Below are 15,477 nucleotides of genomic sequence, written 5' to 3'. Positions count from 1 at the left end.
TCATATGTGTAATTAGTCATGTTTGGGTGCGGTGTGCCGGGTGTACACACCAGGTTTCCTAATGCTGAATATGGACGGACAGAAATCCAAATAATTATGGTGAATAAACCACTTGTAATGTACAGAAACTAATATAAGTATCTGAATCTCTCTTCATATTGGCTTACCATAATAAGCATAAAGACTGGCAAGGATAGGATGCAATCAGTGGTGTCAGTGTCAGCCCTTTTGGGGTCTCCTGAGAGGAGGGGAGAGCAAAGTGATGGTTTATTGGGGGGTTGTGGTGGCCCTGGCTGGTTGTGCCTTGAGGATTACAAGACTGGTCGAACAGACACAGCTCCCATATGTAATAAACCTCTTGTGTCTGCTTTAATGATGGCTGAACCATGGGCATGAGCCATGCCAGTCTGACCCTTACAGTGTCTATTGGAGAGCGCTTGGTGTCCTCATGGAGTGAGGAGTTCAAAATTCTACATACAAGGCACAGTTGCAATGAGACAGATCAGCCACCAGAGGGCAGGCTTGTAGAAGACTGTACTGACTCCAAACACGGCAGGGGATGCAGCCATTACCTTGCTGCACATCAAACAGCTTGCTTAGGATGACAACAGTAGGCAATATGGAGGTATGTAGGAGGGTGACAACATAGAAGCATAATTAGGAGACAATTAGTGCTTTGTCACCCTTGAAAGGAAGCGCCTGTACAAGCAGCCTTATGGCAGGATCACTTGGGTTAAATAAATGACTTTATAAAGACATGTTCCCATTTCTATGTGTAAATCTAGCTCTACTATTTTCACTCACAGCATGCTTAAAATGAGGAGGCATGGTTACAGCAATGATAAACGTTCACTGACAGTGATCAGCCACTAGAGGGAGACACAGAGCTTGGATGTTTTTTAATTTATTGTTACAATGATTGTAGTAAAATACAGATTTATATCCATAGAACCTGATGCCATGAATCCAGAACTCGGGTCGCCCCACAATCGGACTCACATTTCGGGGTGAGTCAGGAGGACGGAGCAGAAAAAAAAAAAAAAAATCTGTTAAAAACGTACCAAACGCTCATAACGCCGGAATCACACAATTCATCGCCCAGCTTCTAAAAACATTGCTCAAAAATATCCTAAAAAATACTTTTTTTTACTAAAAAAAAAAAAGGGTGGGGGGGGGGTGTAATCCTCTGGCCAATCGGGAAGTAGAAGTCATATCACACGGTGCTAGGACTTGCAGTTCCTCAGGGGCCGGATCGTCTGTTTCTTGTATATTATTAAATGTCATTGATGCAGAAAAATTTCTCATTTACCACTAAAAACATTTCCATTCACAGACGCGCCAAATCTAGGACCCCTCCCCCGGCTAGAATTTAAAAAACTAAATCTCTATAAATGGCGCTCGCTCGGTCAGTGCGGCACATGGCCCCCAAAGGATTCTGGGATTGGCCACTGGGCTTGGTCAATGAGGTGTCCCCAGGTAGAATTTGACCAGATTCAACAGGAAGTCCCCCAGGCTTGAGCAGCGCCGCTGGCCTGTAAAGTCTTTTTATGTGCAAATTAGCCAATCGGGAGCAACCCCCACCCAACCTCCGCCAGAGCGCCATACCATCCTCTCTCACCATAAAATGCCCAGCTGGGGGGCGCTCACCCCTCAGTAATTGTCCCCATCTTCTCTGTAGCCATTGGAGGTGCCATTGTATGATTTTCCCATCATGCTGTACACTTCCTCCATGTTATGGGTGGAGATCGGCTGCCGGTACAGAGGATTAGACGCCTGGAAGTGACAAATAGAAAAGAGAAATGAATGCTTAGCGGGCAAGACAATCACTGCGTTATGCTGTGCCTGCACCATCATTAAAGGGACCTGAGTACAACATCCACTATTAATGAGGTCAATAATAACCCAGCTCTGTTATCCTCCGAGTATGCTATCAGACCTCCACATGACTGGAAGAGACAGCTAATACAAGATGCGATAACTGAATATTTTCTGCTGTGACTGGTCCTCTTTAAGCCCCACTCCCCTTCACAACTCTGCATTCTGCTGTACTGCATTATTTTTAATGGACTGGAAATGCAGGAAAAACGAGAGCTGCAGCAAACTTTAGCCCAACGCCCATCAGTGTGTCAATCCGACCCAAGCATGTGTACTGGGGAGCTATTATTACACTGGCAGCATAGGGGGAGGGGTGTCTGTTGATGGACCCCCAGGACTCACCATTTCATATTTGGCTCTGGACCGCTCGCTCTGAAATCGTGCAAACTCACGACGATCGTGAATAGTGACCAGAAGCTTCCAGACAGCCAGCAGGACAAGACCGACCAATAAAATGCTCCCCACCACCGCCAGGAGGACAGTCAGGGCTTCGGGGGCACTAGCACACTCTGCAGGAGAGAAAGACGCAATATATTAACATAAGCATTGAATATGTTGTATTCCCATCCCTGGCCAGCAGGTGGAGCTTTTGTCTGCTTTCCATGTTTCCCAACCTATTCTTTGCTGCATTGCTGAAAAATCTATAGAATCGGCAAAATCTGTACAAATGTCAAATCTGCGACTCCATCGAAGGGGCTCCAAAGATCTGAGACAAAGAATGCATTAAAGCAGCCAACTTCTTTGCTTTAGATGTCCCACAGGGCTCTGGGAATCCGTCATAATTTATCAGATGCATCCATTTTTACATAAAAAAACGTAAAAAAACAAAAAAACAAAATTCATAAAAATAAAATTTTCCCAAAATTTTACCTCATTGTCATTAAACTGAGCAAATCTGTAAAATAAGAAACGTTGCAGCCTCTCCTAATATCCACTTTCTGGTGTGTTGGATGTCCGGCCCCTAGTGGGAGGAGCTCAGAGCATGGAAGGAACCACAGCACCCTCTAGAGGTGCGGACATCCAGGATTTAACTCATCACATGCCAGGAGGGTGAGGATTAAACATTGGAGGAAAATCATGCTACTGACCGGGCTCCTTCAGGACGCTGAGGATGGATTTGCCGCTTGCCTCCTCGGAGTACATAAATCGCATAACGCACTCATTGTCAGTCTTATAGACGCACTGCACAGCCTCCGGTTTGTCGGGCTCTGAAGGGGAAAATAAAACGAGTCATAGAAATACTGCACAATATAGGATGGAAGATTCCACTAAAACAAGACAACCCCTACTATGCCAATAACTATGGCACCATATAAATGAGCCATACAAGTAGTGAAAGAGGGGTCGGCCGGTTCCCAGAGATGTCACATTGGGAGTCCTGGACCTGCCAGTTATCTGTGTTTTTCTATACAGCACCAGCTTTACTTCGGCATCATTGTGACTGTGCAGGGTAAGGTATTTCTTTATTTCACCCCACAACATGGCTGCCTTCTGGCTGCATGTAAACTTTGCAGCCCGCTGGTATCAGTAGAACACGGCAATGAATTCCACAGCTGACAGCTCAGAGGATTCCTAAGGGGAGAAATCCAAAGACAACGGAATTCAGCAAGCAGCTCGGCTTCCTGCGCAGACATATGGAATCCATTACAACTTAAATACCCAGAAAACAAGGGAAACGTCCGCCATGACACTGCGCTGCTCCCCCTGAACCTAGTGCACCCCCCCGAACCTGGCGCTCGCTTAGAGCCATGGCTGGGGTCATCAGGTACATCTGGATCAGAACCGGTCACAGGCGCCGAGCTGAGATCTGCCAGTAATCCACAAAGAATGTCAGTTTTGTGTCCAGGGAATGATAATGTGCTGGAAATAATCAGATAGCCCACACTGACTGCAAATATTGCAACCGCCTCACTGATCACCAGTGGGGACATTAGACTGTGACTATGGTGGGGACATTAGACTGTGACTATGGTGTAGACTGTGACTATGGTGGGGACATTAGACTGTGACTATGATGAGGACATTAGACTGTGACTATGGTGGGGATATTAGACTGTGACTATGGTGAGGATATTAGACTGTGACTATGGTGGGGATATTAGACTGTGACTATGGTGGGAGAGGGCCCTAGATGGTGGCAATGGTGACTGGTGGTGAAGTTTAGTTGGTGGGGTCACTCAATGCTTTCTGCCATCTGTTGGGGATAATGGTCAGATCTGATTGGCTGGGATTATCCATGGATGGGGTGATACCACTAAGAGGAGCCAACTTACCCAAAGCATCCACCAGGATAATTTCATCCTTGCAGAGTTTTTGGCAGGTTTGGTTATCGGCCAGTCGCCCCGTCTGGTACAATCGGCATTCGATGCAATCCCTGAAAACACAGACATGGGATGAGAAGAGAACGGGGGATGGAGGAATCATTAGGCCAGACACACTGGCTGAGTGGGGAGATCTCTGGATGCTGATTCTGCAGACCAGCCACAACCATCACCATAGTTTCTGTCAACCCTGGGGGGTAATTATTTTATTTTCTAGAAGCCAGAGAGGAGGGCAGTGAACTCCCCAGTTGAGTGACTATGGTGGGGTGGTCGTAGCATTGAACCTGCAGATATTTTGCCCCCCACACACAATCTGGTGCCAGATCCCCATCACACCATTTACCTTTTTGTCCCGCAGGCGTCGGGGCAGGTGGGGCATTTCTCGCAGGTCTCCCCGAATGCTCCCGGCTCTACACACTGGCAGCGCCCGCACACACAATTCCCTTTTCCGCTGCACATCTGCCCATCGCTGGACATGCAGCTCCTGGTCTCTGTAGTGCAGTTACAGTTGTCACCGATGTAGCCTGCGTGACATTTACACTCCCCGCAGTCACATTCACCGTGACCTGAAAAACAGAGAAAGAAGAGAAGAAAAAGAATGTGAAATGTGTGGGGGTATCATATATGGGGGGAGCAATTCTCAGATAAAGAGGACCTTTCAGGGAAACTTCACCTTTTATCATTACAAATCCCAGACTCTGTGATTCTACCTAGACTGAGATGATGTCATCAGTCTGCTGCAGGCAGAGGAAGCATTGCCTCAGTCTCCTCTTCCCCAGTGATCAGACTGCAAGATTGTAACTTTGACACAAATCAGCTCCTGCTGCAACCCTCACCTTGTGAATTAGTCCTCCTTCCTTGGCTCCCTGCAGCTTAGGAGCAGTAAGGTGTCAACAATGTGTTTCTTATTTCTGTTTATATAAAGTCCCTAGTCCTCCATATGGCACCTGTCAGTCAATCACACGACCATCTGAACAGAATTAGAAATCATCTAGAAGGCTTTACATTACCCGTGTCAGTTTCAGGTGAATCTGAAGCTATTTTTCAGGGCTCTGTATTTTCCTGGTCTTGGCTGGTCTAGGGCGGGAATGTGAACGCGCTGAGATTTCTGTTTGCAGAGGAGGATTCAGTGTTCCAGATGTTTCTTTGTTGTTGGAGGATTAGAATTCCCAATCTGAAGATTTTCATAAAATAAACTCTGGGAGGTCACAGACAGGACGGTGTTGGGGTTTAATGATCGGGGAATGGCACACAATGCTGGGCGGCTATAGATACCCCGACATGCTGGAACCTGCACCCTGTATAATAATAACCCCACCGCAATCTGCCCCTATTATTCATGGAGGGATTATCATCAAAGATGTGGCCCCCCATAAACTCCGACACCTGCAAAGGGGGGCAAACATGGGGTGACACATTGGGGGGTCCACAGCTTCAAACAACTGCCCCACCTGTCCCATGCAGAGGAGAATCTATAGATCAGAGGGGAAGGGAAATATGGCTGCTGTGGGGAAATTGGTGAGGTCTTGGCTGTATTGGGGTTGATATCGGAGGGTCTGCATTCATTATGGGCGGAGCTCCCTTGCAGCACACACATGTATCATACATCACAATGTGACCCCGCATGTCCTGCCTGCACCAAAAATCTGTGTTCACGGCTTCATTCATCGGGGTGAACCTGAATAACCTCAAAATACCACAAAGCCAGAGACTGCATTGTGCAATGTGCAGAAGGGCTGCCAGCAGATCCACGGCGGGAGGTGAATGTGATATGAATGATGTGAATGTAATGAGAAGTGCCGTCAGACTTCAGGGAGCACAAAATAATAGGGTCACCGCTTTATTATTTCCTGACTGTGGTGGAGTTGAATGTGGAGTATATAAAAAGAATAAATCAGGATTTGGGGGTTTCTGCCTCTTGCTTGTTGTCACCCAGCATGGTGGTGAGCGGAGACACAGACCGGGCACTGAGTGTTACAATTCCCAGAGCGAAGTCTCCCTGCTCTGTGCCAAAAAATTAGGAAAACTTTTCTGGGGGTCTGCAGAGCGTGAGGACAAGCAAAGCCCCCCCCCAAGAGGGCTGACAACCTCCCTTCTGTATTGTGAGCAGCCCTGACCCCAATCTGGGATGGAAGCTGCATGGTTCACCCGTGTGCCTGGGGGGGTCTGCAGTGCATTCTGGGACATTGGTCCCCCTCCCCCGTTGGCTCATTTAAATTCTGCGGAGTCCTCATGGTGCTGTCCCACGCTCTGCCAGCCGCTAACTCACCCCCCCTCTGCCCCCTGCATTGTCCAAGTGCCCCCAGAGAGGGTACAATGCTGTGTATGGTGCCCAGCTTTATTAAAACTAGAGAGCGACAATATCGGCATTTCTTCTAGAACCATCCACACCCAACCCCAAGACCACCCCTTTCCCAAACACAAGCCACCATTCAATCAGCTATTAATATGCAAAGCCAGGCTGGAGAATGGCCCCTCGCTGGGTACAGAATGTCACCCCAAGTCCAGCCACTCACTGCTCATCCTGCTGGGGGGGGGCTTTGTAATATTACTCTTTAAAATCCTCAATAAATTCACCTCAATAAATCTGCCTTGTAGCCTTCCCTCAGTCTTGCACAGTGATACCAGCCCCTCTTTTCCCTGCACAATGTGACCTTCTTACAATGTACATTAGAAGCTGCAGCAATCATACAGCTCCCCTCCTATCCTGGATTGAGGATGTCCAGCACCAACTAGCCCCTCCCCCCCAGCCTAACTGTCCCTGAAAAGAGAAGGAATTGTAAATTAAAATTTGCCCTGCTACCCCTCGCCACCTAAAATCAGTAGCAAGATGCGGATTTGATCCAGGCAACATAAGGGAAATCCCGGGAAACTGCAATGAGCAGATGATTTCATCCACTGAACTTCTCCAGAACAAAATCTGTCCATTTATACCCAAACCCAACACTTGGGTGTGACTCTGCCCAGGGTGATGTCATCAGACTTTATAATATGCAGAGTTTCTGCAGGATTTCCATGTCAATACCCATTCTGCATCACAATCACCCCCCCCCCCCCCAGCCCCTTATTTACCCCCAGCAGCTTTACAGATGGCAATTAGTAATCCCAGCAGAGCTCCCCCCCGACCCCCCAATCTGAGTCATATTGTTGGTGGTGACAAGCGGTGGGAAGGGGGGGCCGGGTGACTTCAACACATTCCAGGATTCAGCCAATAACATGGAATATTCTAAAAACTGCCGGTGTGTCACCCGGCTATTAATGTGTCACCTGGCTACCATGGCTCATGTGAGGTGCAGCAATGTCTGGGCATGGCGGTACAGACTAGGGCGACTCAGAGTCAAAGCCCCAAAAACAGGACTGATTTTCGGACTGTTCACGGTTTTTCATTCGTTGGGACCTTGTCAGTAATTAAAAATACTTTCTGGCTAAGAACAAGTATGCAGCAAGCAAAGTCAGCTCCCGGATTGTCACGCCCAAAATCAACAGGAAAGCAGCCAATCAGATGCTGCCTGGCATTAATTCCACCACTGGAGGTTTATGGAATGGAATTGGACTGGAATTTCTCCATCATTTCCAGCACTGCGACCCCCATCCTGGGGGAGTCTGAATGTTTGTGGTCACCACAACGCTGTCAGAAGCCGCCAGGAGCGGGCACAGAGCTGTTTCCCAGAAGTCACCGCACCAAGTTTTCTTCCCGCTATTTTTAGTCCGATGTTTGTGATTCCTGGAGAGTGGCCAGCGGTCCAGCCAGAGCCACGGCTACATCAACATCCCCACCCCACCACTGCAGCACCGGGAGGAAACTTTCCATCCAAACCCCACCGTGCCACAAACATCAGGAAGAAACACTTAAAGTGTCACCCTGCCTTATAAATACAGCAACCCCCCCACCTCGGGGATCTTGGGGCATTTCAGGGGGTTTTACCCCTCTCTGTTCTGAAGGAAAATCCATTTGTTACCCCTTTGCCGCTCCTGAAATCCAGTGTTCTCCTGTGCACTCTGCAGTCTGAAACTGTATTGTCAGCTCTCTCCAAATCTGCAATGTAAACTACAGAACACCTCCCCAGGTGAATGATCATCGGCTGTCTGTATGGAGAATTTCCAGCAGATTTCTGTACAACGACCTGAACTCCGATGGGCTCTGAGGTCCCGGCAATATATGGAACGGGGGGAGGGGGGGTTGGGGAATCGTCCGATACAGGAGGTCCCTGGCTTGGCCTGTAGACTCTGTATTTATGTGGTCACTAAACTATGCTGTGAATCCCCAAAACCTCATAATTCACAGCGTGGGGGCCACTCGGGGTGGTAATTATACTTCTGTGCCCACAATCTGCTTGGATGGAAGCCAACTACTGGTGTGCACTCACCAAAGAGAACCTGTCTAGGAGCTGGGAGATTGGGGGGGGGGTTGGGGAATGTCCAACATGATACAAAATGACTCTGCAGAAACCTCAGTTATGCGTAAAAATTCCAGAATCGGCCATCCCTGGGACACCTGGAGCAGCACACACATCCCCTATCAAGGTTTATAATAGAATATGAAGGGATCTGTTTGCCCTCAGCCATCTCTCTCTGATTGAATCTTCCCAATGGCCCTATCAGGGGGAGAGGTATGGTTTTGGGGCAATACATCTTATAAACCAATGAAGACTCTCTGTGTTTTACTATACAAATGTAATGATTGTCATGAAATAATGTAAATCTGTATAACAAAGGATTCCCTGTGTACTGCGGGTCAACTAAAGAGACATCGGGAGTCTCTGCTTCCATTCATTCACCGGTTTACATTAACTTGAGCTATGGGGGTAATGATAATAATGATAGTGACTGAAAAGATCCACTCGCTGGATGAATAAGATTGCTGAATGTGTCAGAGAACAGTGGATGAAAAAAGAGATGAAAAGAGGTAATGGGGCTAAAAGAGGAAGAGAATGCAGGAGGAGAACCAAGGAAGAGAATGAAGGACCTCACTAAGAGAGTGGGAAGAGGACAACAATGGTGGATATGGAGAGAAGAGAGGTCAGAAGAGGAGAAGAGGAGATGAGGAGGCTGAAGGAGGAGGATGGAGGTGAATTTGGCTCTATAGAGAACAAAGGAAATAATGACTAAGAAAGTCAGAGGATGGAATAGAATAAGGAAATTAAAGGGAGAGCAGCAGAGATTATTTTAGAGAGAAGGGAGGATGGAGGAAAAATTGAGGAGAAAGATGAGAATGGAAGAGGAGAACAGAGAAAAGAAATGAGAAGGGAAGAAGTGGAGCTGGCTGAAAGGAACTGGAAGAGGAGGACATGGAAGGAGAAAGCCATCAGAAGAGGAAAAATACAAAACAAAATAATGGAGGAGAACAGAGATATAACCAGGAGACAAAAACAATGGAGGTCAAAATGGAGAAGTGAAATACCTAAGTGAAGGGGAAAAAAAAAAGACGAGGAGACTAAAAGAGGAGAATGAAGAGGAGAACACTAGAGAATGAAAAGAAACAGCGGACATATTGGAGGTGATTTGGCTCATGGAGGAGGAGAACGGAGACCAAAGGAAAGAATGACTAATAAAGCCTGAGGATAGAATGAAAAAAGCAAATCCAAGGGAAAAGATGGCGATGGCCAGGAGAGGAGAAGAAATGATTTTAGAAGAACAAAATATGGAATTGCCATAAGGAGGAGAACAGAACAGGAAGAAGAAGGCCAAGAGAACAGAATGGAGAGAAAATGAAGGAGGAACAGAGAAGAATGGAAGATTGGAGAAAGAAATACGAAGAGCAGAGGCTGAAGGAAACTGGAAGAGGAGAACATGGAAGCTGATAAAGAATAGAGAAGAGAGGAGAAGAATAAAGGACTAGAAAGGAGGTCAAGGGGAAGAATGGAGAACAATGAGGTGGGGAGTATAAGAGGAGATAATAGAAGGAGAGGGGGGACACAGCCCGGGAAGGTTTCTGCTGAGAGGTGAACACAACATGTTATTGGGACCTTTACAGCAATGTTTCCCCGACCTTTATAACATGGAGGAACCCTGGAAATTACTTTCAGGTCTTCGGGGAACCCCAGCTATAATTACTATATCCACAGCTCACTGTACATTAGTGTGGTGTCAGTGGGAAGAATTCCTCTTACATTGCTGGCCAGTGGGAAGAATGTCACCCTTATAGATTGCCAAAATGATCACTAAACTGACTAATGATTACCTAAACTGACCTGAGAGGAGCAAAACGCTCAAGGAACCCCTGGCTCCCCCTGGAGGAACCCTGCGTGTGCGGGTCTCTGTACAGAACCACCACTAGGAGTAGGGGGGGCACTTTGTGGGGTAGCAATGTACCCAGCATGCAGTCACTATGAGGAGAACTGCTAACACATCCACCAATGGCAGGTCACAGAACCACAAATAGCTGGATGGGTCACATGACTCTCCACCCCCCCCCTCCCTCATCACAGAGAGGAAAATGTTTAGCAATAGGAAATCCCCAGAGGGGCTACAAGTTTGTTTTTTCTCAGAGAATGAGGAGTAAACTCAGCTGACACTGTAGATGAACATCTGTCCGACACGCAGGAAATACGGCACAGCACAGCCAAGATCTGTCAGATGTTTGATTTCTTTCTGCATGTTTCATTATTACCCCCCCTGAACCTAAGTGAACGCGCCAACGGCAGAGAGCAAAATCTACAACCAATCAGTAAAGTGGACCTGTCAGTAACTTTACAAACCTGCATTAGTGCCTATCATGTCACTATACCCAGCAAAGTACCATTTTACTCGCACCTCCAATCATTACGGTGCCCCAGTCAGTGACTTTGCCTGGGCTGATATCTTATCAGTCTGCTGCAGGCAGCATTTCCTCAGTCTCCTCTCCCCCAATGATCAGACTGCAACATTGTAACATTGCATACATCATAAGGTGGAAGACCGCAGCAGGGGCTGATCTGTGTCAGACATTTGTGAACAGACCCCAGGATTTACATGATTGTGTCACCTCTGAGCCAGAATCGCAGTCCAGGAAGTAAATGGTGACTCCAGATGATGCCTGAACAAAGATGGTGCCATCCATTTGGGGAGAAGAGCAGATGTAATCACTTTGAGAGATAATAAATCATGAGAAGTGCTAACAAGACACATCACTTAGTATGCTACTCAGATCAGGACAGGTCCACTTTAATATTTCAGTACTTGCTGAGTGATTGTGACCGAGCGGATTTGTGACATTGTGGCTGAAGCCCCCCTCCCCCTCCAGCACTCTGATGACAGCAGAGGTATTGATGTGGTGACCCAGTTTAATGATCTCCCCCCCAGAGGCAACGTCTGCCCCACACAATGGACTGATGGAGCAACACTGGGACCTAACCCCTTCACTGACACCAATGCCCCTTCCCCCCCCCACTACAATGGATGAGGAGGGGTGGAAGAGACAATTTTGAATATAAGAAATCAGACACCGAATATCGATAATGGAGAGTCTGGGCGGTCTGAGCAGATTTAAAGTGAACCTGTCACCCAGCAGAAATTAAGACCTCCAGTGAGCAACGAATATCGAGACCCAGAGAGCTGGCACTTCCTAACTCCGCCTCCCCAGCACCACTGTCTGAGTGTTCCTATTGGTCAGTGAGACCCCAGAGAATCATTTTTGCCCAGGAGGGTGCGCACTCTGCCTTCTGACAGTGACCCCAGACATGTGACTGAGGGTGACCCCAATCATGAGTTGATGGTGGACATTTCTATCAAACAAGCTGATTACATTAGAAATTCATTGAATGAAATCCGGCTCCTCTACGACCATAACTGATTACACACGATTTCCCACCCACACCCCCCCCACCACCTAGGGTGGTCACCTCATAAATTCATCCATTGAATATGATTTCCTGGCAGCTGCGATAACCGGAAATATTCCCGGAGGGGAACGAGACGCTGCCCAAAATAATTTACCCTCAGACGGGGCAATTACTGGATAATAACCCTGTTATACAAGAAGATGATGATCAGTCTCACATTACAGACACAGGCAGTGTGCACACTGCGGGCTTAGCAAGCACAGAGATATTCACATAGGAGATAGGATATCAGGGACACCCAGAATTATGAGGACACCTCGAGTACCGGCGACACCAAGAATTAGGGGGACACCCAGGGGGAACCAGGGACCACCGCAATAAATGCACAGATATCCCTGTTCTGTCACTTTAAAATGCTACAAATGCAGAAAAATTCCAGTTCATGTTTCCGGAAAATCAGTGAGTTCCTAACTTCCTGTTAGAGCTGACAACACAAAGCCCCTGCTGTACTAAATTCCATTCAGTGTTGTCAGACCTTCCCAGTTCTCCTCAGCTGAACTATAGAACTCCTCCCGTGTTCCTCATTCCCACACCTTAGGTGTTCTATGGTCCAGCAATGTAGAAATGGTCAGAGCTGACAACACTTTCCGGGTTCTCAGTGCAGCAGAGGCTCTGTGGTGTCAGCCCAAAAAGGAAGTAGGAAGCTGACACAGCATGCACAAAATGCAGTAAAAAGCCACCCATTGCTCACCTGAGCAGAGAATTCCCTTGAATCTGGCACATGAGAAGTCATCACACTGACAGTAGGAGCCACTGATGCGCCCAAATTCCCTCTCATAACATGAGCACAAGCCGCAGATGCACCTCCCCCGCCCATTGCATACGGTGTGGCTCTCAGACTCCCGACAGGTGGTGAGCGATGAGCTGCTGCTGTCATCGTCCTCCCCGCACTCACAGCGCGCTCCAAGAAAGCCGGAGTCACAGTTGCAGACACCGCAGGTGAAAGTTCCGTTACCGCTGCACTTCCGACTGCTTGCTTCCTCCAGGTGAGAACAGCCGCAGCTGCATTTGTAAGTCACCGTCACCTCCAGCGTATCCCGGAAACCCACCGGCTTGATGGTGAAGGTGTGCGACGTCCCTGGTGGTGGACAGCTCCTCGCCTGCACCGAAACCTCAAAGGAAACCTGGAGGAAGAAAGAACAAACACGAGGTCAGACAGGAGGACACGGAGGTCACCAGAGAAGGACACAGGGGGGGATTGCCGGAGGTCAAGACAGGAGGACACAGGGGTCAGCGGTGGTCAGACAGGAGGACATGGGGGTCACCAGAGGTCAGACAGGAGGACACCAGAGGTCAGAGAGGAGAATACAAGGGTTGCCGGAGGTCAGACAGGAGAATACAGGGTCACCAGAGGTAAAAAAAAAACAACATAGGGTACTGAAAGTCAAGGAAAAGGGAATGGAGTCACCAGAGGTCAGAGGTGATGACAACCCTTACATGTGTATGGCTCTAGCAGTTATGTACATGTGAAAAAAAAAAAAAAAAAAAAAAATTACCCCTTATATGTGTTTTTCCCGCCTTGGTTGGCCCATCAATATGGTAATGAAATTAATGAATACGACCTTTCAATTTCTTATTTTAGACCTAGTGATATCATCACTGTATCTCTGTGCTGTGTGAGGGAAATACTTGATTGATGGATCACTGACTCAAGGATGGTTTATTAACAAAAAAAGATGGAGATTTCCTGAAATACGAGACTGTTGCAGTATATTGGAGAACAGCCGCTGCCTCTGCACACATTTCTGGTTTCTGACACAGAACTACCGCACCCCTCCCTCTTCCTCTCTGTGATTTGAGAGTTGCAGTGAAATCTTTTTTTAGAGTTGCTGAGTCAGCCGGTCACATATTACAGACCCTCCGCAGCTTCCTGACTGCCCCACGACCGGGCGTGTCAGTGTATGCAAAGGTCACTTTTATTTACATGCAGCCTCCATATCTTCTCCCATCCCAGACGTACAGGCTGAGCACTGCTGTCAGGGGGCACAAAAATGGCCAATAAATGGGATTTTACTGGAAAGTTTTCACCTTCAGCCTGAACTCTCCAGGAAGGAGAAAAGGAAAATCAGCTGCCCTGAGATGCTGATAGGAGGAGAGAGTAGAGTGGATGGAGAGGAGCTTATCAGTTCACTAATGTCCAATCAAAGGCTGGGGGAGGGGCTAGACCTGTAAGTGTTACTGAACTGCAGGAGAGAAAAAAGTAGGTCTGTGCCCTGCGACAGAGCAATGTAAAACTGAAGACTGCATGAAATCTATGAATTGCCCCACCTGTGTGCACGGCTCAGACTGGGACAGAGTTAGGGGCTGTAGGTCATGAAGACGCTCTGGTGTGGCGCTGCAGGTCCCAGTCAGTCAGTGTAAATGCGAGCGGCATATATTACATATTTGTCCCCGTCACTCACCGTGTCCCCAATCATCAGCTCCCCGCACTTCCTCAGCCCAGGGTAGGAGGCGCCATCCTGACAGGTGGCGGTGAAGCTGAGCTCCAGGTCCTCGGGGGTCTCTGAGACGATCAGCTCCACCTTGGAGCGAATATTCTGCAAGACAAAAAAAAGAACACAGAGTGACACATGAAAAGGAGAACATACCCAACAGACCCAGCGGTGTCTGCCCCTCGGGGGCAATCAGCAGATCACATCTCAGGGGAATAAGGAAAACCTGACAAGTTCAAAGGTTCAGCTGTCACAGAAAATGCCAAGATCAAATCCACACAGGGAAAACCACAAAACCAAGAGACACCGGGAAAGGCCTGCTGAATTCAGCTGTGCTGGCCAGGATAAAGCTCAGAATAAAGAAAACCCAGGAACCCAGTACAGGGATGGGGGGCACTCCTCATAGTGACATCACATTTTTGTGGTTATGGTCATCAGGCCAGGTGAAACCACATCCTTCCAACAAGTGTCTGGGGCCCCGACATGTCCATCAGGGGCCACTTGATGGGGCAGATAGGTATTGGGAGGAGATATCAATCAGCGTGGGTCATACAATAGAAGGGTGTCACCAGCGAGGTCACTCACATTATAAGCGTTTACTATCAGCTGTAGAATGTTCTGGGAGCTCTGATCCAAAATTTCCACTGTGGTCCCCGGAATCAGCGCCGTGAAATTCTGCAAACATAAAAACCACAAATGGAGTAAAAATGGGGTTCTGTATAATGGGTACCAAGTGTGGTGCCTGGTATTCCGAGAGGGGAACAAACTCTGACCTAGAAAACAGGAACAACGCTGAACAGAAAAGACATTCCAAGAATTCTCATTTCAGTCCACCAGCTGATGGCCACCATCATTCAACTCCCTGCACCTGTGACTGGACAGTGAGAAGAGGAGCAGCGCTATAATTAGCCCATCTGTCACTCTGCTCTCTTCTCCTATCAGCGTATGAACAGATTAGCTCATTGTGCTACTTCCTCCTCTCCCAGTGTGACAGCCTGTGGCCCCAAAACACTGGTGACTTCCCAATCT

At 47.9% G+C, this 15,477-nt stretch overlaps 1 protein-coding gene across 1 annotated transcript in view; it reads right to left on the bottom strand.

The window, feature by feature from the left end:
- Positions 1-888: 888 nt before the first annotated feature.
- The window catches only part of ITGB5 (integrin subunit beta 5), a gene marked incomplete in the record, with an annotated part of 23,244 nt that continues 8,655 nt past the window's right edge, over positions 889-15,477 (bottom strand). The window contains 8 exon segments of the mRNA XM_072417895.1: positions 889-1,773; positions 2,218-2,384; positions 2,964-3,083; positions 4,149-4,249; positions 4,540-4,762; positions 12,708-13,140; positions 14,419-14,553; positions 15,034-15,123. Of these exon segments, the coding sequence (XP_072273996.1) occupies positions 1,651-1,773; positions 2,218-2,384; positions 2,964-3,083; positions 4,149-4,249; positions 4,540-4,762; positions 12,708-13,140; positions 14,419-14,553; positions 15,034-15,123 (1,392 nt within the window).

Source organism: Pyxicephalus adspersus, chromosome 7, assembly GCF_032062135.1.
Source record: "Pyxicephalus adspersus chromosome 7, UCB_Pads_2.0, whole genome shotgun sequence".
In the NCBI taxonomy this organism is placed as follows: Eukaryota; Metazoa; Chordata; class Amphibia; order Anura; family Pyxicephalidae; genus Pyxicephalus; species Pyxicephalus adspersus.
This window is presented reverse-complemented; position numbering and strand designations above follow the sequence as displayed.